This window comes from Lepisma saccharinum, chromosome 30 (assembly GCF_977018435.1).
Source record: "Lepisma saccharinum chromosome 30, izLepSacc3.1, whole genome shotgun sequence".
Lineage (NCBI taxonomy): Eukaryota > Metazoa > Arthropoda > Insecta > Zygentoma > Lepismatidae > Lepisma > Lepisma saccharinum.
Window position 1 is genome coordinate 26,469,394 of NC_139258.1, and position 26,226 is coordinate 26,495,619.

The 26,226-nt window shown below is 38.4% G+C and overlaps 1 protein-coding gene across 1 annotated transcript in view; it reads right to left on the minus strand.

Moving 5' to 3' along the window:
- Positions 1-26,226, minus strand: part of LOC145981916 (peripheral plasma membrane protein CASK-like) — a 902,867-nt gene that overhangs the window by 77,588 nt on the left and 799,053 nt on the right. The window contains exon 11 of the mRNA XM_083115412.1: positions 8,004-8,177. Coding sequence (XP_082971538.1) covers positions 8,004-8,177 — 174 coding nt within the window. The remainder of the gene's footprint in view (positions 1-8,003; positions 8,178-26,226) is intronic.

A 26,226-nucleotide genomic window follows, 5' to 3' on the forward strand; every position in this document is an offset into this window, starting at 1 on the left:
TTCATAAATGCCTGCACAAAATTTTCTAAGACGGGAGGAGAGGGTTGTAGTAGAGATCGTGTGATGTCATGTTTGCATGTCATCGTAAAATAGGAATGTTTTAAGGAAAGCAAAGGGACAAAGATAAAAATAAGAAAACTACGGAGAAACGGAAGTAACAGTGAGAGAAACAATTAAATCCTAGTGGGTGTGAAAAGCAAACAGAGGAAGAAAGAGAGTAGTAACAGAAAATCTAGAGAGAGATAGAAGGATGAATGAGAGAAAGAAAGGGTCTAGAGAGAGAAGGGGGAAAACAGAAAGGATAAGGCAGTAAAAGATATATAAGACTGAGAGTAAGCAGGAATAAACGGATAATAGGACAGGAACAGAGGCAAAGATCTGTAGAAATACAGAAAAATGATACGTAAAAGAAATAAAATGCATATTCAGTAATTTTCATAAGGCTAATATAAACTTGATTACAATTTGGACATGGAAATAGCCACCGAAAACGGAGAAGAAGATCTCTCTATTGTAACATCTTCTTCTTAACTGATGATTAGTATTATAATTGAGATAAAACTTGGGATATAGAACTGAATACACAGGATATGAAAAGACCTCTAGCGCCGTAATCGATGCTGTATAGAATTAGGTCCCCTGTACACTTTAATCATAAGAAATCCACCGAAGGAGAAAGGATAGAGGAAAAATAAGAGATCAAAGGAAAAACTAAGAAAACCACAAACATGAAAGGTGGTATTGACCACACCACCTAGCTCTAGTGAACCACGCTCTGTTTATGAGATATGTGGCAAAACCCCACTTCATGAAGAAAAAAAATAGGTGAAGCTGCAATCAAAACAACTTAATATCAGAATTTAGCATTTCGAAGATACAGATAAGAAGAAATGTAGTACAAGGTGATTCAGCAAGGTGGTTACACAAGAACTAGGGTGTGGTAAAATATCCGGATAACGATTACCCGATAATTCTGATATCCGGATAATCCGGACAGTTCGGATTCTAGTTTGAACGCATTGTGTGCTGACACGATTTCCACTTACTGAAAACGGAAGAAGGGCATTTGAATGATCGCCTTTGTAAGGTGACGTCACGTGTCGGAAATACAACATCCAAGATGGCGCTCAGGGTAGAGAAGCAAATTGTAGTTGCAGAATGAGCAATTTCTTATGACACGCCCTGGAGACTGGCAAGACGCGATTTCAATATGACGTCGATGTCTCCGGTTCATTGGAAGGGAAGCATGCACATCTGAATTGATTGTGGAAGCAATCACCTCTAGCCGAGGGCAATCGACGTGTCGGTGTGTACATGATTATCATTGGCTATTGCGATTTTGATTATTTGGATGTCAATCAGGAAGACTGCAGCGAATCCAGAACGTCTGCATTCGTTTCGTTTTCGGTCAAAAATATTCAGAACACTTGACACCGTACTTTTCGAAGGTCGAGGGACTTGAAAACGATAAACGTCATTTTCACAAATTGATTTTGCTGTAAGGACATCTATGGCAACACTGCACATAGCGATGCCCGTTGAGCGGTGGAAATTGGCGGGTTGTAACTGTGTGCGGTGTTGCCATGTTGCACGTACGTCTATCCTCCGTTGAATAAAATCGGTTTCGCAAAGTGAATTGACAACGACGATGGATTTTAAAAAAAACAGATCCAAAGAGCTTTAAAACAAGACCAATGTTGAATTTGTAAAACTATCCAATACTAAGAAAAAGTTGTTTCGCAAAATTGATAAGAACGCTTTTTTGACAAATTTTTGAAATCTGAAAATTTAGAATTGTGTTTAGAACCTTTCTAAAATTTCATCACGATCTGACCACCCGTCTTTTATTTAGAATTTCAGGGAGAGCGATCGTTTGCAAAACTTAAAAAACCGTCACTTTTTTCACGACGATAAAGAAACAAAAGGCATAATCGAAAAAAAAATGGATATCATAGATTAACGCAGAATTGAATAAGCTAAATATTGATGTAAATCGTTTTTATGTAGGTCTACTGGTTATCTTTTAGTTGGAGATCGGGTACACATTGCTGATATTATTTCTATGTCTCTTAATACAGGATGTTCCATAAAAATGTATACACACGTTAACAGAAATCTCTCAATCAAGTGTCCATTTAGTTTTGAAGCTGTGGCATTGGAAGAGTAACATTTCAAGAAGAGTTCATGCTCTCAGTGCAGATGATCCGGACTGCAGAGAGCAGTTTTGTGAGTGGTACTTGGAGAAATGCGCCGAAGAGACAGATTGGATGGAGAGGTTCAGAAGAGTAGCCTCCGCGTTCACCAGACCTCACGCCACTATACTTTTTTGTGTAGGGATGCATAAAAGATAAACTTTACGGTACAAAAGCAGCAAGAGTCGACGAATCCAAACAGCCATTAAACGAGAATGCGCCCAAACACGGAACGAAATAATTATTGATGTTTGCGATTCCATTTCTTCGGTTTTCCAGTAGTGTCTGGACAAGGACAGTTTGAAAATAGGCATTTGAAAATTAAATTACTCATGTCTGTAGATTATTTTAAATTTTGAAAATGAACTGTAATATAATCAGCACTGACGTTATACTCATTCAAAGTGAGTATGCATTTTATTGGGACACCCTGTATAGCTCCAGTATATACCTTCATAATCACTTCATCAAAACGCCATTGCAAACACTATTATTCATATTTCATCAACAACAAATCGTATATAGAATACTTTAAAGCAAGAAGGATATAAAATGGATGTCACTGTTAGAGAAATAGTACCGTAGTATCGTAAGTGAAGCGAATAAGATATTTTTTTTAGATCTCTCTGCAAATTTACAAAAAATATTGATTTAATATGGCGCTGATACCTTCACAGGACGCAGTGATGTTTACTCATTTCCAACTTTTTCCCTCCTTCGGCGCCCTCTTTGGATCCGCGCCCGGGGCGACCGTTCTCCTGATCCATCGGTAGCTATGGCAATGGGCTTAAGTTGTAAGTTGAAAATATAATTCTTGGTGTTGTTCAAGAGACAATTAGTGTTTATTTATGTCGTTTCAAGCTGATTTTTAAAGGCATTTTTATTCCAGTAAATTTTACATTTTTAGTGTAATTAGTTCTAAAGATACGAATAGATGGTGCAATCTAAATTACTCTTGCACTAGTATATAGTATGGGCAAAAATTATCAACAAAGTTGTGTAAATTGACAATGCTAAATAATAAATAAATATATGCGTAATAAATGTTAATCTATAGTCTTTATATTATTTTGCTGTGCAAAGCAAGAAATTGTTAAAACTTATCCTGTCGTTCCAGGGTTTATATGTTAAGTCCATTTTTACAACGGAATGTGTGTTTCATGTGAATCGATATCCATGTTACCTGGATTTATGTATAAGTCTGCAAACACATGCTGCAGTGGCGTACTGGGAAGCGAGTTGTAACCCCATTTGGCCAATCTTTCCGAGAAGAAAAAAAAACCGAATACATGAAAAATGTTTAAATATAGCAATGGCTACAGGAAGAAGTCTTAAACTCCTTATAGAAAACCATGAGAACGTCACTGACCCGCAGGGGCTCAACAACCCCTACACTATCACAATAATCATTGTAAAAAGACAAATTTACTCGATCAATGGACTGGATGGCCAAAAATTCTAGAGATAATTCGGGAAAAAACGCTATTTGTCAGCAAATTCATTACTGCAGTAGTTAACTTTTCCTTCGATAGATGGCGAGGCCAGCAAAATATTGGTGCAACGTAGCCACCATAACAACAATATACTCAATATTTTAAGAAGATAAATATCAAGTGTCTTATTTTGAAATCAAAATCAATTTGTTTGTTTTAAGTTATTGGTCTGTAAAACGGGAATATGATTCTATAAAGATTGATAAAGCATGTTCATTATTTACAAAATATATTCAATTTAACTAGGGAAAATGTGAATGGTTCAATAAATCAAAATATGTCGGATGCATTGCTCTTTTCGTATCATTCATGTAGGTTTTGGAGGCATTCTTAATGTCACTTTTTGTTATCCTCCACAGTTAGAAAGTCTACGGAATGCTGGAAAATATACCTTTCAAAGTAAAATTAACCTTGCAACTACGCCACAGTCAAATCTGGCGAATAGGGTGGGTGGATGAATACTGAAACCTCTCCTTGGACTCGGAAAGCTTAAGCAACTGAAGTGGTAATGAGATGGTGCATTGTCGTACAAAAAAAAAAGGATTTGGACAAAATGCGATGGATGCATTAGAACTATCGTTTGAGGACTTTAAATTGTAATTTTAATTTAATTTAAATTGTAGACAAACATATCCTGCCTACTTATGCTTTTGGACAAAATTTATGTTTGAGGTGAGTAATGCCAGTTAAGAACAATGACGAATGAAATCACACTCACTGGTGGTATTGGAATGGTGCTGGTTAGAATAGGAAGAAAAACCACGAGGGAGAGACCAATGAAGACCTTAATTAGTTTTTATTTCTTCTGTATGTAAGGTTGCACAAGTTCGCTGCATTTTAGCACAGACCTCTATTGCTGATTTACATACATTTTCAACTTTTGAGTTAGTGCCTGTATACCTTAAGAAGAATAAGTCTTGGGGGTTCACTTGCAGTCAATTATGACCCACTGCGAAGGCCTTTCCATCTATCTGCCTGCGAACTGATGTCATTTTCGAACATTCTCCTCCATTAGTAAACTTGCAGGTGTGGTAAGCATGCACAGAGATATTGAATTTTCATTTGTCGAGAAATTTCTGTACGTTTTAGGCTGACAGAGGGCAATAAACCACTCCTCTTCACTGATGCAAGTGAAGTTCAAATATAAAAAATTGCGTTTTGGAGCTCACTTGATTACTGTTGCAGCCATGAGGTCGTTTTTTAAATAACAGTTGAAACCTCACGTAAATTTGAGCTGTATACAGTCTGCACTACAATTTTTAATGAACTTTTAAGCTTTTGACTCTCCCTTGTAAAATATTAATGCATGGCTATGTGAAATAATTGAATGAATTTGTTTTTAAGTCCACTTTATGCACATAAAGACTAATGAGAACTGGACCTACAGTTTAAAGTGGGATCCGAACCACTATGTGCCTCCACCGGGTATCGAACCTGGAACACCTTGACATGAATACTAAGCCATCCCGGAGGCACGCTATGTGGAACAACAACTACAGACAAATGAGATACTGGAAAATAAAGAGTGAGAAAGTAAAATATTTGCAACCAACAGGAAAAGTAATTATCAAATACTACATGAAAACTGATACAACGACTCAAGTACAGACGGAAAATAAATTCAAGAGAAAATTACAACAAAATTTAGAATAATAGTAATAATTCCTTTTGACCATAGAGGTCGCATTTTTTTCTGCAGTGAGGGGCTACCAAGATATTTTTTTCCAACGGGATGCGAAGCATATAATTCCCCAATAATAGTGTGGCTCCTTCAAGAAACACTTCTTGAGTTCGAACTTATCATGTTTCTGCAATGACCAGGTTACTGTAACTGAAACGTAATGGTATGTGTGAAATATATAATTTATTGGTGACATTAATTTTCCAGGACAAATCGTGGTCCCCCTTGTCCCCTTCCACTATGGCTAATAGCGAAGTTGATGATGAATGGTGATATGATGAAACTGATGAATGGGACACACACAAATAACACCCATGCCGGGATTCGAACCCGGAATACCTGGCATCGTAGGAAACAATAGGGGAGTGAAGAACGTTACATAATACAGAACTGCATATCTAACCCCTCTCTCTCGTGTACATGTATGTATGTGTAAGGGTGTATACACTTTTTCAGAAATCCGGAGAGAAAAATAGAGAAACTACAAAGAGAGGGATTAATGAAAGAACCTATACACAGAGAAAAAAGGAATAAAAGAAACTCGAGGGAAAGAAAAATAAATAAAAGATACTCGAGAGAAAGAAAAGGGAATAAAAGAAACTCGAGACAAAGAAAAAGGAATAAAGGAAACTCGAGAGAAAGAAAACGGAATAGAAAATAGAAAGAAAGAAAAAGGAATAAATGAAACTTGAGAGAAAGAAAAAGGAACAAAAGAAACTCCAGAGAAAGACAATGGAATAAAATAAACTGGAGATAAAGAAAATTAAATAAAAGAAACTCGAGTGAAAGAAAATGGAATAAAAGAAACTCGAGTGAAAGAAAATGGAATAAAAGAGATCAGATATAAATAAGAAAGAATAAAAGAAACGAGAAAGAAAATGGAATAAAAAAACTGGAGAAAGAAAATGGAATAAAAGAAGCTGGAGAGAAAGAAAGAGAAATAAAAGAATCTTGAGAGAAAGAAAAAGGAACTCGAGAGAAAGGAAAATAAACTCGAGAAAAAAAGGAATAAAAAACTCGAGAGATAGACAGGATAAAAGGAAAACTAAAGATAAATAGTAGTAAAAGGGATAATCGACAAGAGGTAGAGACAGAAAGCAAGAAGAAGTTGTTTCTGACATATAAGAAGAAAGGCGATGATCTAATGAAAGAGAAGAAAAACACAAATATAAGAAATATATTCTTAATAATAAGTTTAAAAATCCTTATTCCATGTGGTTGCAATGGTGCTATAGTGTCCTTGTTAGGGGTATATAAACGTAAATGTAAAGGAGTCGATCAGGACTTATTATCTACACCAACAGAAAATGTTTAATACAAAGTGTTGGGGTAGTAGATACGTCGTTGACACAAGTTTAGTTCATTGAATGCTTTTCCTTCGTAGCGATTGGTTAATCGATCAAAAATTAATTACTACAAACAGATATGACAATTAATTGAGAAAACGGATGGATACGAATATAAAGGAAATATCAAAGCATTAGCTCGAAAGGTCTGAAGTAAAACTCCAACGGGATCACTTACGGTTTTGTCAATTAATTTGTTTACGAAGTATTGCAATATCATTGGCAATTAAGTAATAACAATTAAAGTTGCCGCAAGAAATTGTGTTCTAGAACAGCCACTGTAGAGAAACTATTATTTTGGTTAAAATTATTGTGGAAAAGTAACAGTTATAACTAATAATCTATAAAGTTATACCAAGAGAAGGAAACGTATTAACTAACCGTTGCTACAAGCATATCATATCACATATTGAATATGCAATAAAATTCACCTGTTTTTAATAAACATTATTCACATCATACTCGGCTCCCTAAAATGTATCAATTAATCTATTAACTTAGTTCATATCTGATGGTTAGAATATTGTTTATCTTCTGGAATAAAGAAAACATTGCTATATATTCCTGTTTGTATTCAAAGTGAATCATTTCCCACACGCTGTATGAGGTAACTGTTCTGAGCTTTAGTAACAATAGTAACATTAATAAGTATTAATAAGATTAACAGAAAAGTGCATGGAAAATAATCCAGTCATAGGAACTAAAAATGCAAGAAAATGCATCAAAATTCGATTCAAATACAAAAACAGTAGCAATCCAGTGTGTTTCTTGATTCGTTTTAACATTTCATGTTCCTTTAAAGCATTAAGAAAACATCGGATCAGAAACTAAGAAACTAATAATTACAGGCACGGTTGTTTCAATTTGTCCATTTGAAATGCAAAACAATGCATAAAATGCACTTTCTTCTCCGTGTGCAAGTGGTCACGTTCTCAAAAATCAAAATCCGATGCATATTTTTGGTGACCTTGACGAGGTCGATGGTGTTTATACACGCCGGGAAAAAAATGAAGGGACTTAATTTTAGCGCAAGACGACGAGCGTATCTAATCGAGTATATGTATCCTTAAGCGCTATGCAACCGTGGTAACTTTATCCAAGAAACTAGGTTAGTAGGTTCCAATCAAGACAGACGCAAGTATACAGAAAGCACATGCAATCATATAGGCACATGACAACTGAATCAGCACTGCCAGGGTGGGACAACAGGGGGTAAGGAATTAATTTGGCAAGGGGGAAGGGGGTGAAGTAAGATCCACGTGACCCGGTCACGTGATTCAATGATACTCACCCTAACGTGCGGTCGTCCCAGTATCTCCCGGAGTTCCTCTAAGTCGGCGAGATCCAAGTCCGCAGACTGCTCGCACTCCCGCAGACTCTCCAGAACCTCTCTGCACTTCTGAACCCCGTCGCTTGGCGGCGCTCGCGTCGGACTGACTGCTTTGCTTGATATTCGGTCATACAACTGTTCGGAGAAGAGAGAGAAAAAGAGTTAGTGAAAATTACTGCGAAGGCAAAATGCGGGAACGACAGGACAGATACATGCACAAGGAATCGGACAAGAAGAAATCAATAAACGGTGACGACAGAGTCCGAAACAGGTGATGGCAAACTGTTGCTTCTCGGGACCGCAACCTTGCAGTTACTGAACCCGTAACATACTTAAGCAGGAGCTGTGACTCATCTCACTAAACTCAATACATCTTCTTAGTCAAGCGCCGAATTTCATCTTCTGACGTAATTGAACCAACAAAATATTTCATGTTGTATAGGCATCTGGGTAATCAGGGCGAATATATAAGATTGAATGAACACTACTGCAGTTTCTATAATAAATTAATAATTAATATAATGTGTGCTGATAGTAATATAGAAATACGAAGCCCCGTGGCGAAGTGGTTAGTTAACACAACGCGCTACGGGGTCCCGGGTTCGAATCCTGGCATGGGCATGGATGTTTGTGAGTGTCCATTCATCAATTTAATCATATAATCACTAATCCCTATCTCCACAAATTAGCCAAAATTGGCACAAAAACGAAGTAACATAAAGGAAATCAATCAATCAGTAATATAGAAATTAGAATATTTTCTAATATTGACCCTGTATTTCCAATTATTGATATTATCTCCTTTGATGTTTTTAGAATACTATTTCATTTGTCATTTATAAAATATAAAAAAATAATAAATATAAAATTCCTTTTCATATCATAATAACAACGTTAACCAAATAAATAATGTAATATAGCACCCATCAAAATAAGCCGGATTTCACGTATTAATTGTAATATAATTTGGTTTGGAATTAGCGTTGTGAGTATTTGGACAATTAGACATTGTAACATATCTAATTTCTGGAGTATGATCAGGAATAGTTGAGACGTCATAGAAGTATTTTAATTCGAGTGGAGGTAGGACAGCTCATATTAAGCCACTCGGAGTAATAATTATTAATAAAATTTGGGTTGAATTCAACCCAAATTCATTGTTTTCGTGGTTAGGGTAGGCTTGTTTGGGTTTAAATCTCTTAGCATACATACACAACATTTAGCCTAAATACGGAAGTGTTTAGCCTCACGTCAGAAGACGAAATACTGCGCTTGACCAAGAAGGTGCTTGTGTTTGGTGCGTTAATTGAGACATACTAGACGGGACGCGGCGAAAATTGTTAATCTTGTTTTCATTTCTAAATCCTGGCCTTCTCGTTTTCAAATTCAAATTCCTTATTTGCCTGGGAGAGGTTTTGCCTGTGGCTGTTCTACCACCTAACCCTTAGTTATAAAATACATTTAAACTTATATTACGGATAAGTAGAGACCAGAGTTTAGGAATTTTTTTCTCTTTCGAAAGGATAAAAAGGGAAAACTATTGCCAAAAAAGGGGGGAAAGGACTATAGTTTTTTGCACTCCACTAAAAATACTAGTTTAAATGAAAGCGTAATATATACAATTCATATATTAAGCTTTCATTTCTGTAATATTTTTAGTGGAGTGCAAAAATGAACTATAGTCCTTTTTCATTTCCTCTTCGATTAAATCTTCCTTGCAACAGCTTACCGCATTCTACAGCTTCCTGCCACTTGTACCTGGCTTCGCCATTTCATTGGCACTCAATACTGTCGTCACTGTCACACCGTAAAGTTAAAACTATTCTAAAAAAATTACACTACGTCTAAATCTAGCAGATAAGTCCACTATCAACCCAACAAGCGTACCGCTTACAATGCGTGTGTTGCTGCGTACGCCCAGATCGCATTGTTTCAACAATCGATGCAACATACTCCCAACACTCATGGAGGGAAGGTAAGGTAGAAGGCGCTTTCCTCTAAGCTTCACAAAATAAGACAATTGTTGAATGTTTTGTTTAGGGGAAAAAACAATCGATATATTGTTAATGGGACCAAGGCAGATTTTTTAGCGAGAAAAAGGAATGTAGGCTGAAAAACTAGTGAATAAAGGAACCATAAAGGAAAATGTTTTTTAAAAAAGGGAAGTCATGTAATCTTGTTGGTGGAAGATAATTATCAACACTGTTGTCATATATTCCATGATCCGTTATGAAAAATAAAAAATGACTTCTTTTTAAATTCCGGTCTCTAGTGATAAGAGGTTACCATATTATATAATACAGTATAATATAATACGATTTAAATACACACTACTACTATTGTTCAATTAAATACCATACCCAGGCAGACAAAACTAAGTATTATACAGGCGCTAGACCCTTTCCCTTGGGAGCCAGCTTTCTTTTTCAATTACAGCCTAAAAAAAAGCCATGAATCCATCTAAGATAAAGATACACATATCGAAATGTGACCTTAAAGCATTTAAAGTATGAATTAATACAAGACTGGATTAAATGTAATTAATTCTTGCGTCGGAGTGGCATTCCTACGGGACTCTACTGGTAGAGGAGAAGGTCTAAATATGGGTGAAGGTTTAAATATGGGTATTGGAGTTATCAGCGCTACTGGGTGCTGCAGCCTGACAGAGGCTATGGGAACTGGTTATCTGTCAAGGACAAAGGTTGCGGCGCCAATTCGCAAGAGAAAGTGGTGGTTAGTTTCGGCCTAGGACACTGTTATATAATTGCGTTGCGACCTCCGAAAACTTTCCGCAGGTATGTTTTAACTCAGCGTTTTCTGAATTCTTATCTGCTTTGTATAGGTTATGATATTAGTGGTACATCAAACAAATGTGGACTTTGTTAATGCCTCGATTTGTTTGTGAAATACGTACCACAGAGAGAGAAAAAAAATTGAAGAAGAAAAATAGCGTGATGGTCTAAATATGGGCTATGACATGAGGCCTAATGCAGAGATCACATTTTCAACAAATATTTGGATGTTTTTCTTAATTTCGATTTTTCCCATTCCGCGTGATTTTCAAAACAACATATTTTTCATAATTATGAAATTTATAATGTCTTAGCGATAAATGACTGTTTTTTTAAAATTTTAATTGCTTATTGCGATATTGCCACTAGTAGACCATATTTAGACCACAATTTTGAAATACATCATTTTACCATTTCTGGAAATTGTTTGTTTTTTTAAAAAAATGGATACCTTTTATACTTAAGCATGCTACTACATTAAGTATATATTTCATACATATGTATTTTAAAGGCAGGTGCTTGATATATTATTTTTTTCCTCCAAAAATGACAAAATAAAAAGGGGACCATATTTAGACCTTTTCCTCTAAACTATGAAATACCGTACATTCTAATGGGCGACTCTACTATATCGCCACAGATATTTAAATTCGGCTAACAACAGTGAAGAAAATTATAATGGCATATTTATTACTCTCATTTAATGTTACATGTGATACATAAAACACACAACATTAATTCGTCATTTTGAAAAGAAAAAGGAAACTGAAATTTGTAACGTGCCCACAGTTACATGGTGGTATGGTAAGGTGTGGCATGGTTTGGTATAATGATGTATATATATTTAAAAACATTCTGCCGGCACACTGTCGATGGCTCACATGTTAGTTTTGTAAGAAGGACGCTATTGATTTAAGTTATCTCTCTTTCGGTCAAAGAATGTGTTCTTCCCATTGTTGTTGGTTTGTAACTGATAAAGAATTGTCTATTTCTTCTGTATAGAATCGGTACAACGCAATGTGCTTTTAGTTATTTTTATGTTTAGGGATTTTTACCGAGTAGGATTGAGAGAATTTTGAACGTACGGTTTGTATCTCTGATTAAAGTGAGTTGGCAACGCGTACTCATAGTTAGGTTTTTCGCCGCCCATGCGCCACTCCCAAACGTTATAAAAGCAGCGCAGACGGGCCGAGAGCTCAGTTGACTGCCAGATGCCAACTGCGGAAGGATCGGAAGATCTGGTCCCCAAGACTTCGGTCTAGGACAAGTCCCCGGCCAGATCTTCCCTAACTGATGTTTCCCCCTTACTGATCCGGTTCCAGGTTCAAACCTCGGACAAGCCCCCGACCGGGTCCTTTCTTCAACAGTACCTTGGTTCCCAGGTGCAAACCCCGGGAAGGTCCCCGACCAAGGAACTGAAATGGATGAGTCCCCCACGAACCGGTTCCTAGGTGCAAACCTTGGACAGCCCCCGACCGGTTCTCCCCGTAGATCCTGGTTCCAGGTTCAAACCTCGGACGAGTCCCCGACCAGGTTCTCGCACACCGTCCGTCCTGATTCGTTGGGAGGTACCGTTTGACGCTTGTCACCTGGCTCACGCCCAAAAGGAGGTACCCGCGGACCCTGTGCATCCTGTTTCTTTAACTTCTACCCCCCCCCCCAGTTGGCAATCTTGATAGAGGGCGTTTTTTATTATTATTATTATTGGTCACGTGTGATTGTTTAGTCACGTGGGGTTCTCTTTTAGGTAATCACGTGGGACCCTTTTTACTGTTAATTGGTTTTTGTTAATTAGTCACGTGGCCCCGGATAATTATTAGTACATTACGGAACTCGCGTATTTGTATCAAGTTGGATAAAGTAGAGTAGTGTGTTGTTCCCATGTGGGCTAAGGGTTGTATTATTATTATTATTATTATTATTGGTGCCTAAGTTGAATAAAATTGTCACGTGGCATGAAAACAGGAGATCCCTAACTGAAATAAACTTTGGCTATTTGGATCCAACTGGTACGGTAATTAACTGAAATCTATCAGGGATAAAATTGTATGCAACCACCAGAGTAAATGTAAGGTAAATTATTTTGTCATGTAATAAGTTTGTTAACGGGTCAATGCTTTACCCGGGGGTCGAACTGATTATCATTTAACACAACATTTCTGTAAATACCTTGTATTCACTTTTTGCGGTAAAATATAAATGACCATTGCTCACACTCAAATAGGATATTCATGTTTTTCATTTCGAGCTTCACTGTTATTCACGTTACACCCAGCAAGCCCTGAGATATCCAGAATCTGTGTTCTCCGACTGGAAAGAAGTTAGCACTTATGGGTAGACTTTTGCCTCGCCCCCCTGCTTGTAAGGTACTGTGTAGCTCCTTGTGTAGGGCTATGCGTAGCCCCTGTGTGTAGTTTCTGCGCGGAGGAGGGGGAAGTCTGTTGCATAAAGTTTTTGGCGCCTTAACGCGGGGCCTGATTGTTTATATAGGGAGGCCCGATTGTTTATATAGTGGGGCCCGATTGATTGAAATGTTCCAACAATGGCAGAGCCCGAGATGTCCCTGTTGTAAAAGTAGTGTGAACACTATGGCATAAGTTTAACGAAGCGTGGCCAGATTGTTGTGAAGCTCGAATGTTGATAAGTTCCCCAAATTTTTGAGGTTCAATTGTTAAAAAATAAACAGTGATAATGCTTGGTTGTTGTCAGTGCTTTTTAGGTTGCTTGATTGTATGTTAAAAGTTAAAAATATTGTTGTTGAAATTTCCAAAATTATGAAATGGTGGACAGGAAAAGTGAAACCGAAATGGCGAAAACAGTTTTTTTTTTTTAAAAAAAAAATCAAAACAAGTGACGTATTGGTACCTTAAATTTCCGATGTGTGGCGCTAGGGTTGAACTTGATTTATGAACTTCGTCCTCTTATCTTAGAAACAGTGTACCTGGAACTTGAGCGCGATAAGACGTGTTAATAGCCGCTCTTCGACAATGCAGTCTTATCCAGACGTAAAAGGGTTAAAGGCCAGAGCAGAGATTGAAAACCCGAAATTGCGGAGTTTGATGTGCCCAATCCTCCCTAGGAAGCTGCTGCCTGCTATAAGAAGGAACACCCAGGTCAAAACGGCTAAGTTGATCCCGCCTCCCAGTGTTAATCCAGAAGGAAAGAAGAAAGGAGTTTCATCCGTGTTCAGAAAGGCTTTGCTGCGGGTGAAAATTGCTAGGAACTTAAAGAAAGGATGCAGTGAAACGCCATACTCTCCATCCAGGCCTGCTCTGGACGCTGGCCTCTTGCAACCAGAAAGGATAATTCCCAAGGTGACTACTTACACCGGCCCCCATATTTGCGGTAATATCCCTCCTACAAGTGGAACTCCTGCAGACCAGGCACGCAAAAGAAGGGCAAGTTCACTTCCGACTTCCCCCGTGTTACAGAATAAGACTGCTACAGCTACTCGACCCCAACATACTGAAGAATCAGAGAAGGAAGGTCAGCCTAAGCAACATTTCGTTAAGCCGAAGCCAACCCCAAAACAGACTAAAGACGATGATCAGAGGGACCGTGAACGCTTTGAATTCCTCGCCAAAGTTAGAAGGCTGGAAGCACAGAACCGACAATTACAAAGGGACATAACCACTCTGGAAAATTCATATCATGCCTGGGATAATACTGAAGTGCAAAATTCCCAGAGTGACTACTTAGAGGCTGATTTGGTTGTGCCATCGGAAGTGCAAAATTCCCAGAGTGACCACTTAGAGACTGAATTGGTTGCGCCATCGGAAGTGAAAAATTCCCAGAGCGACTACTTAGAGACTGATCTGGTTGCGCCATCGTGTAGCGAAGAAATTGCCGTAACTACCTTCACCGAAGTGATGCCAACTAATGCCCCTCCAGTGAAGTCCAGCCGACTGTCTACTGGAAATGTAGAAAAGACATTGATTGAAATTTTCGGAGGGAAACCAGTCAAATTTCGCGATGTGCGAAAGATTTTGGGAAAACACAAATTGAAGTTGCCCCACTCCTTCCCTTTATATCGCTTTCTGAAACAACAGAAGTTGTTATTGTAAACACCTGCGAGGTGCAGATGTGAATTTTACCTGTGATATTATTTTTGTATGCCATTTATATGTTGATTCTAATAAAGGCAGAAGTGAGCCATAATTTTTGTATCTGCGGGTACTAAAAAAAAAAAAAAAAAAGTCTCTTTTGATAAAGCACATAGGCCAATGAAAGGGCGTGCTGGAGAGCGGCGGAGCTCTCGAAGCTAGGAAAGCTTCCTCTGGAGATATGAAGGGTATTGCAGATCCAAATAGCTGGTTTGCTAATGTAATAAAAAAGATTAATGTAGGGTGGTATGCATACTGGTTCACATGTGATGTATATTCTGTGCCCCTTATGTGAAGAAAATGGAAAGGTAAAAGGTTTCAATTTGAAGTTTGCTGCTCAAATCTTTTTCTGCCTAACTTATGAAAATGTTATACCATCAAAAGATTTCCCTAAACAGAGGGGGGTATGTAACGTGCCCACAGTTACATGGTGGTATGGTAAGGTGTGGCATGGTTTGGTATAATGATGTATATATATTTAAAAACATTCTGCCGGCACACTGTCGATGGCTCACATGTTAGTTTTGTAAGAAGGACGCTATTGATTTAAGTTATCTCTCTTTCGGTCAAAGAATGTGTTCTTCCCATTGTTGTTGGTTTGTAACTGATAAAGAATTGTCTATTTCTTCTGTATAGAATCGGTACAACGCAATGTGCTTTTAGTTATTTTTATGTTTAGGGATTTTTACCGAGTAGGATTGAGAGAATTTTGAACGTACGGTTTGTATCTCTGATTAAAGTGAGTTGGCAACGCGTACTCATAGTTAGGTTTTTCGCCGCCCATGCGCCACTCCCAAACGTTATAAAAGCAGCGCAGACGGGCCGAGAGCTCAGTTGACTGCCAGATGCCAACTGCGGAAGGATCGGAAGATCTGGTCCCCAAGACTTCGGTCTAGGACAAGTCCCCGGCCAGATCTTCCCTAACTGATGTTTCCCCCTTACTGATCCGGTTCCAGGTTCAAACCTCGGACAAGCCCCCGACCGGGTCCTTTCTTCAACAGTACCTTGGTTCCCAGGTGCAAACCCCGGGAAGGTCCCCGACCAAGGAACTGAAATGGATGAGTCCCCCACGAACCGGTTCCTAGGTGCAAACCTTGGACAGCCCCCGACCGGTTCTCCCCGTAGATCCTGGTTCCAGGTTCAAACCTCGGACGAGTCCCCGACCAGGTTCTCGCACACCGTCCGTCCTGATTCGTTGGGAGGTACCGTTTGACGCTTGTCACCTGGCTCACGCCCAAAAGGAGGTACCCGCGGACCCTGTGCATCCTGTTTCTTTAACTTCTACCCCCCCCCCCCAGTTGGCAATCTTGATAGAGGGCGTTTTTTATTATTATTATTATTATTGGTCACGTGTGATTGTTTAGTCACGTGGGGTTCTCTTTTAGGTAATCACGTGGGACCCTTTTTACTGTTAATTGGTTTTTGTTAATTAGTCACGTGGCCCCGGATAATTATTAGTACATTACGGAACTCGCGTATTTGTATCAAGTTGGATAAAGTAGAGTAGTGTGTTGTTCCCATGTGGGCTAAGGGTTGTATTATTATTATTATTATTATTATTGGTGCCTAAGTTGAATAAAATTGTCACGTGGCATGAAAACAGGAGATCCCTAACTGAAATAAACTTTGGCTATTTGGATCCAACTGGTACGGTAATTAACTGAAATCTATCAGGGATAAAATTGTATGCAACCACCAGAGTAAATGTAAGGTAAATTATTTTGTCATGTAATAAGTTTGTTAACGGGTCAATGCTTTACCCGGGGGTCGAACTGATTATCATTTAACACAACATTTCTGTAAATACCTTGTATTCACTTTTTGCGGTAAAATATAAATGACCATTGCTCACACTCAAATAGGATATTCATGTTTTTCATTTCGAGCTTCACTGTTATTCACGTTACACCCAGCAAGCCCTGAGATATCCAGAATCTGTGTTCTCCGACTGGAAAGAAGTTAGCACTTATGGGTAGACTTTTGCCTCGCCCCCCTGCTTGTAAGGTACTGTGTAGCTCCTTGTGTAGGGCTCTGCGTAGCCCCTGTGTGTAGTTTCTGCGCGGAGGGGGGGGGGCAGTCTGTTGCAAATTTCCATAAGCGAACTGGAAATATTTAATAGAACTACATTTCAAGATTCAGGCACCAGGTGGAAATTTCCAGGCGATCTGATGCCCTGTATTTCTGTACCAATGGCTATACATATTATATAATGTAAAATCTTAGTAAAAATTGTGAAAACTGCAAATACATATAAATAAAAGAAAAGGAGCAACGTCGCACACAACGTGTAACGGTCTTGTGGATCCGCACAATATGTTTATTGAAATCATTAATTTCATATTATACATGTCACCTTCTAGAAACTGTTTAAAAAATGTATAATAATTACTTTGTACAACGTAATTATGTTTTATGTTATTTATTGCGCTGAACGATGTATAAATGAAGTAATATTTGGAATTCTAACTTTGCTATAGAAACGAAAATCAATAGTCATTATGTGGCAATGTTGTAACGAAATCGAAACGCACGAAGTGAACTGCATATTGCTCAGTTATTTTCCTAATACATAGACCCATAGAAGTTGTATCTTGACCTTCGTGTTATAATCCGAAATCGTGCAAGAAGCTTAAGCAGTAATCGTCACAAACGGCAGGAGGAGAGAAAGCGAGTGGGAGAAGCAAAGAGGGACAAGGAGATAGAATGGAGAAATAAAGATATATCGAAGTGATAGAGATAGATGAACAGAGAATGAATAAATCTTGAATAAAAGAAAGAGAAACAGAATACAAAGAAAGGCAGGTACGCTCAAGGAGGAAGTAAGATAGAAAACCAAGTGAAAAAAAAAAGAAACAGGCAAAGAAAAATTGATTGATTTGGTTTATTTTACTTGCCAATTTCTGGTTATTGCGAAGATGGGATGAGTGATATGATGCAATTAATGAAATATGATTGGTTATTCTGCGTCGATTTGCTACCTCTTGAGTCAATCTTGACGATGAGGTTGAACAGATCAAATTACAAAGATACATGCCTGAGTGACCAGGGTTCGAACCCGAGATCTCTGGCTTCCTAAAACAATAACGCTGACCATTTTAATCATACTCTCAATCATAAAAATTCTCACTTTATTATTACTATTATGCTATTTATTGTTCCAGATTAATGAATATATATATATATATATATATATATATATGTGTGTGTATGTATGTATGTATGTATTAAAGACAAAAGCAACAAACATTAGATATACCTGTGTTCAATAATTTATAAGTAAACCATATAAGAAGAGAAACTATTGATAAAATGGAAGGAGGCCAAAGAAATAGAGAAGAAAGGTGAAGACACAATGAACTCGAATGGGGGACTGAAGATAAACAAAGAATGGAAGAAGGTGTTATAAAGAGTGGAAAGGACAAGAGAGAGAGAGGAGAGAAGAAGGAAGAAGAATGAAGGAAAAAGAGCGTGAGATAAAGAGTCCAACCACATTCTAGATGGAAGAAAATATGTTTAGCCTTTTAGGTGAAAGTACAGTTGACAAGGGAAAGCCACCTGCTAGAAAGTTCCAGAACAACTTTCTAATAGTCTGGAGGGAGTAATGTTTGTGTATATATAATGCCCTTTTTGTGTATCTTGTTACATTTGTACTTGGTGCAGAGTCTGAAGAAGACCTTGCTAGAAGGTTGAAACGTTACGTTTAGTTTATGTTTTATAATAAAATAAATTTCTGCCTTGGTCAGCATATTGAGTTTTTCATATCATGAAAACAATGCTTAATGGTGTTATATATATTTGTTTTTCATTATACGAGGGTCACTATTTATATTTTGAGCCTTGGCAACACTGATTAAAGTTAGGCGCGATTTGACGTTTGCACGGAATCGTCTGGCATTATTGACCATAACGTACTTCAAATGTTTTGTCAATAGCTTGATTTGTGTTGTTTATGTTGCCTTGGAGATTGCGCGACAACAATAAAATGGAATTAACTCGTGAACATTTTCGTGCGATGATTTTTTACGATTTTCGACGTGGATTATCAAGACAAGAGTGCATCATCGATCAACTTACTTCCACATTTGGCGATGAAGCCCCATCCTTTGCCACTGTGAAACGCTGGTATAACGAATTTAATCGTGGCCGCCATTCGCTCACCGACGAGATTCGCGAAGGTCGTCCAAAATCAGTTGTTGTTCAAGAAAACATTGATGCTGTGCAAAACCTAATACTGCAAGATCGTCATGAGACATACTGTGAGATTGAGGCAACCATAGGTATTAGTTCCACCAGCATATATAAAATATTACATGATCATTTAGCTGTGAGAAAAGTATGTTCTCGTTGGATCCCACACAATTTGACAAAAACTCAAAAAGACGCTCGCGTCAATTGGTGCAAACAAATGCTCAATAAATACAATCGTGGTGCTTCAAAAGACGTATATAAGATTGTAACAGGTGACGAATCATGGATATATGCATATGAGCCGGAACGTAAACAGCAGTCGACTGTATGGGTGTTTCAAGATGAACCCAATCCAACAAAAGTTGTTCGCGCTCGAAGCACATCGAAACTAATGGTCACCTGTTTTTTCGGGAAAACTGGTCATGTGGCAACTGTGCCTTTAGAGGAACGTAGAACGGTCAACTCTGAATGGTACACAACAATTTGTTTGCCAGAGGTCTTCGGTCAAATACGGAAAACAAACAAACAAAGGCCGTCGGATCATTCTTCATCAAGACAATGCCAGCTGTCACACATTTCGTCTAACAACCGACTTTATGAACAGTCAAAAAATCGAATTGATGGGTCATCCGCCGTACAGTCCTGATTTGGCACCCAATGACTTCTTCTTGTTCCCGAATGTCAAGAATAAATTGCGTGGACAACGATTTTCGTCGGCGGAAGACGCCGTTGATGCGTTCAAAAACCATATTATGGAGGTGTCTCAAGAAGATTGGAAAAACTGCTTTGACAAATGGTTCGAACGAATGCAAAAGTGTATTGACCATAAAGGAGAATACTTCGAAAAACAATAAAGCAGTTTTCAATGCCAAATTCCTGTTTTTTCATTGTTAGGCTCAAAATATAAATAGTGACCCTCGTATATACATATACACGTATATAATTGTTCTTATTGTATCTATTTGTAATGCTTTTCATTTTTGTTTCAATGTACACTCTTTATTCCATTGTACTGCATTAATCTCCCAAACAAAAGTCTGTTGCAAGAACGGTCCTAGATGCCCAAACACACCCGCTCTAATAAATACGATTTTGTTATTATTATTAGCCTTGTGACTACGCCACCCCCTCCTCCCGCCCCAAACAAGATGCTGCATGAAGTAACACCTCACGTTTTGCACCCCTTGTGCCAGGAATATAAGGCAATATTTACCGTAACGCATCACTAATTGTATCCCCACCAGCCAAGATGAAATACGGACGCCGGCGAAGTACAAAGAAGAGTTTAACGCCCCCTTCTCTAACTTTCCAATTCCCTTAGATCCGCTCCGCCACGGAAAGGGAACTTTTATCTCGAAAAAGTTTCCAGCCACTGATACGCGCCAGCGAGCAAAGGAGGCGGGTGAGGGGAAAAAATACAAGTTGTCTGGTGGCAGGAATGTTGCCGAAATAGCATTAACATGAGCTGGGAGGAAGGGGTTAATTTATGTCAGAGAGCTAAAACTTAAGGAAAAGTGCGACCCCTGAAGCGGGTAATCGGATACAGACATCTGTTAAGGCTCTTGTACTTTCTAACTTGGAGGAAGAAGGTAGTTTCAGACTGTGGCTGTGAAACGGGAGGTTTGGAAATCTATCTCCAGAAAATTTTGCAAGTAAAGGGTTAGAATAAAAAAGTTCGATTATATTGAATGTCATGTTTGCGTGTCGTCGTACACTGGAAACGATTTAAGAGTCAGATTGATTGATCGATCGAATTGGTGTTTTAAGTTCACGTTATGCACAGTTAGGCTAATCGGGACTGGACCTACAGTTTAAAGTTTGATCCGAACCACTATGTGCCTCCACCGGGAATCGAATCCGGGACCCCTTGATTACAAAGCTACGACGCTACCACTGCGCCATAAGAGAGTCTTAAGAGTCAGATAGAGAGAGAGAAAGGAACTGAAATAAAAAGAGGAAATACTAAGAGAGAGAGATAAGGACGAGTGAGGAAAATGTCCATGGTTTCATTATAAGAAGTTTCCACGAGCAACAATTGTATTTATAATGATAATTCAAATAGGCAAAATTCGAACGCAAGTCCGTTTGGCAAGTTTCCTTCGGGGTATGCTCTGTACCATATCAAGTAATCCATTTTTTTTCTGTAAATGTCCTTCACTGAGAGATCTGCGTGAAATAACATACATGAGCTTGGTAAGAAAGAAAGCGCAGTTTCGTATATCGATACCCGCTTTACTTCTCTAGCCTGTACCAAATTACATGTAGATACCTTATGATTATGCTTGAAGATGTGAAACATCTACCTGTTTTAATTATTTCTAATATTTTAAGAGATATATTGTTACAGAATTCAATCATGGAGATCAGATTATGTAATATATGGGTTTTGCTTTTTGATACAAAATATAAAACCAATAAGTTGCTGACCAAGGCAGTTTATTAAGATAAAAACACTTAACACGTAACGTTTCGACCCTGTATCAGGGTCTTCCTCAGACGAAGAACTAAACTAAAATCGCTAAGTGAATAGTTTAGTTCTTCGTCTGAGGAAGACCCTGATACAGGGTCGAAACGTTACGTGTTAAGTGTTTTTATCTTAATAAACTGCCTTGGTCAGCAACTTATTGGTTTTAATATGGAAACAAGGCTTAATTATATTACAAAATATAAAAACAAGTGTAAAAAAATGTTATGAGCAAAATGGCATTTAACATTGTGAATAGTTAAACGTAGTGCAAGAAGTTCGTGTTGTTAATATACGTGCACTGTGCATGAAATAGAAACAAAAGTACTTTAATTTTCTTTAAACTGGATTTGTATTCACTTAGCATTTGATGATCTACACTCCGTGAAACTAGAGTGACATCTAGTGTCTATTGTGGAGTTTCGTTTTCATTCACCTCAAGTGTGAATACAGTATTATTATTGAGAAGAGAATGTTAAGTTATTACTATTGATAAACAATTACTCAACGTGCGGCTCTAAGATTTCTACACGCGCTTCCTCTCAACAGAAAAAGCAGGAAATTGCGAAGCCAGCCTCACACGGTACTTACTTAAGTCCTGAATTCAGGATAAGACTCAAGCGTCCTGAGCGGTATGAAGGAGTAGTTGTCTCTATAAACCATAATGAATTTAATTAAACTCCTATGCTAATCAGAATTGTGAAGCACACTAGATTTCAACTATTTAATTTAGATAGCTTTCAATTTAAGACACGATATGAGAGAAAATATTTAGTTTTATTAATTCAAGAATTTGCTAATCACGATTGTTACATATACTTAATCTACGTTTCTGTCGTGCACTAATATATAGGGTGTCCATGAGTTAGTTATTCACCGGATAAAATATCAAAATGTATTTATTTTAAAAATGCATTTTGAAAGAAAAGTTACATCATTATGTCACTGTTGTTATGGTGACTGTTTTAAAGTCACGAATTACAAATACAACATGCCTCTCGCAGTAAATCTTACAATAATTATTTTAAGGTCAATGTAATGTAAACACTACACTTTTCGCATTTTGAATATTTCCGTGAAGTTTGGCTATTCTGTTATTTCGTTTTGTGGAACGAGTTTGAAAATGACAAGGGAAAGGGGTTTATTGTAAGATGCAATCTTTATCTCAATGCGACTGTGTACTAGTGTGTTCGTACAGTGATAATAGTCTGGGAATATGTATATTCATACTTGTGACATACTCACACTAATTGTTACGAGGTATTATGCTGCATATTTCAACAGTGCCATTGTTATTCTTTTATTCATTCTTGGAGAAAAAAGAGTTCCTTTTCTTCGCCAGTTATAAGCATCTAAACTAGTGAAGTGAAACATCGTGTTTTTGCAGTCGCCATATTTTTAAGACTGGGATTTTAAGGACCATGTGTTACCCCTCCTGCTGCCTTTATGAAATGGGGATATAAAAAATCTATAAAGTTTCGAGTAGATATTCTTTACTCAATATTGAGGATTGAATTAAGGATCGTGTGAGATTGGATTAAAGTATACATGAAAGTAGTTTACCTTGAAACGTAATCAGAGGTCTCAGCATCAGTTCCTCTGCGGTGAATGTGGACTGAAGGAGAGAAGGCTGCGACATGGCTTTAGTTTCTCACGAAACCACGTAACCCATCCCTGCGTCCTTGTAGTGGTCGCTGTGACACTAAGCTACTCACTTGACGTTGTCGACAAGACTGGGGAGAGTGATTTGTGGCCTTTTGGAGGCACACAAGTTCGTCCCCATCCCTTAACTCCTCATTCTTGTTCGTTTTAGCCCTGCCCTCCAACTACACACCCTACATCGTTATGTCTCTCTACCTTCACTTTCTCCCGTTCTCTGTTTATCATATTTATCGAGAGTTCTTTCCTTGTATCATTTTCTTTCGCCATGTCCATATATCTTTCTATCATGCCTCGTTTCTTTCCCCCGCCAAGTCTTCCTTTCCTTTTATCCTCACCAAGTTCTACTTATCTTCTTTCTATTACCCTTGGTACGTCTTTCCTTCCATCTCTATTTCCCCCTTCACGTCTTCCTATTCCTTTCTCTCGTTCATTTCTTTGCATATCTTCCTTTTCCTGTCTCATTTTTCGAATATCATCTTTTCACTCTCTTATTACTCGAATATTTTCCTTTCCTTCTCTCTCTTACACTTCGATTATCTTTCTTTGTCTCTCTTATTCTTCGAACATCTTACTTCCTTTTTCACTTTCTCCTTCGCATTTCTACCTCTCCTTGCCTATTTCTTCTCATAGATTCGTTCTTTTCTCTTATTCGTCTCATTCTCCCTTTCCTCGCATGTCTTTTTATTACTTCTGTTACCTCTGTTTACCTTGTCCATTTTTCTTGGTATATCCCCTCTTTTCTTATCTTACCTTATTTCTATCCCTTGTTTCTTCTGTCTTCGTTTAACCTCTGCACGCCCTCCTGCCCTCCTCTTTATTTCTTTTTGAACTGGAGGTTGAGAATTCGTAGAGTAAGGATAGCCTGACGGTAGCATCACCCGCATGTTGATCGAGCACAGCAGTGTGCAAGGAGTAAGATTCGGAGGGTTTAACGTCCACGAACACGCTAGAAACTAAGCGAGGATGACAAAGATTTCCACCCCTTTTATACGTATATTTATAAATTCTACCGCTGAACATGTTCTTTACCAGACAAATCTATTTTGACCACGAATTTAGTGCCTAGGAGGAAATTAGAGTTGAATCCAAGATATGGTGGTTTCTGATCATTACGAGTCATCTCCTCTTTATGTACGTATCTTAAGCCTGCATTAGAGAATGCACTACACCACTGATTTTTCCCCAGCATCCGTTTCTCCAGAACAGATCTGCGTCTTCCTCCAGACCGCATCTCGACCAAACTTCCGGAGAAACTCGAATGCTACGGTCACGAGAAAGGAGAAATTTCTTATTCACATCCCCCGCTGTAGCTTGTGGCGAGTTCTAAATCCAGAAAGGAGCAGCCTTGTGGGGGGGGGGTATATGCTTCCTCTGTTGCGGACCGCCGACGCAATATCCTTGCGCCTGTGAGAGACACGTGGAATGCTGAATGCAACTTCTGCGGACAAGGGTGTCCTCCCGAGTAACGTGAGATGAAACGCCGCTGCTGGGATATTATTCATTTCATTATTAGGCGCTGCTGGGTATTCTCTTCTCTGTCATTTAAAAAAAGTATTGTCATATCTCGAAAATTTCTTGTTGTCAATGAAAAACCGCTGACGCAGTTAGTAAGAGTATCACACGATTCGTAACTTGACCGCGTAAATTTCCTATTTTTTACGCACGAGGGTTCGTCGAAAACTTTAAGAAGTCCGACGAAAAGTGAACTCTTAATTTTGAGAATTGTTATTTTAAGTGCACTTCTGTACAACCGACCTAAGTGGTGGAGTGGTTAGCGCAATAGCTACGAAGCCAGGGCTCGCTAGTTCGAATCTAAACCTAGGCATGGGTTCTGAGTGTTGATTCATCAATTTCATCATCATTCATCCTCATCGTTGCGATTAGCCGAAAGTGTCAGAAAAGCCAAGTAATGAAAATCAAACTGTGTACACATATAGGCAAATCAGGACAGGACCTATAGTTTAAAGTGGGATCGGAACCACTGTGTACCTCCACCGGGTATCGAAACAGTGACCCCTTGATACAAGGCGACGGCATTATCACTACACCTTCTGGGAGGTTCTGACAAAAAGTATACACTAGACTGTAAAGAGTTAGAAATTACGTAAGATACTAGCTCCAAGCGAGCCTTAAATCACCATTTGGTCACTTTAAAAATGGCGCCTCCGCTGCCATAAAACTTATAGAAATCCCAACGCCCCTGTTTCAATACCCACTAAAGACACATAGTGGTTCGGATACAACTTTCAGGCCCTTGATTGACTGGTTATTTTTTATTATTTAGCATCGCTTTTCTGCCACTTTTGGTTAATCGCGGCGATGAGGATGGGTGATGATATAATGAAATTTATGAAGGGATAGTCACAAACAACACCAATACCCAGGTGGAATTCGAACCCGGGATCTCTTGGGTCGTAGCGCGCTGTGCTGATTATTCCGCGACGGAGGTCGGTAAAGCTGAAGGTCCCGTCTTAATTAGCCTAACTGTGCATAAAGTGGACATAATATCATATCTACGTAAAGAAGCTTGAATTATGGCTGTGGCTTGAGCAAAGAAAAATACAGGAAATAATGTTAGAATTAATGTAATCCATGACCACTATAAATCTGTGATGTTTATTCGTCCTTCACTTTTCTTTTAATATAATTATTAACTGGAAATATTGTTGGGCTGGTATACTAGTAACGTACTCTTCAAATCTTTACTTTATTATTAGTCAAAAATTGTTATGAGTCTAAAGCTCCCAAACAGAATGCACTTCAATGCATAAGTACTTTTCATATGCGTTATATTCCTTCGTCTCCAAAAGGTAGTTAACTATCGGACAGAGAAAAGCTGCAAAAACCGAACTGGAATATTACGAGTAGAACGGAAATCGCCGATATCCATCTCCAATGCATGAGCAATATTCAAAACGCCTGCACATCATGCAACCCAGCATACTTCAGCATACACCGGGTTGCATAAACTTGAG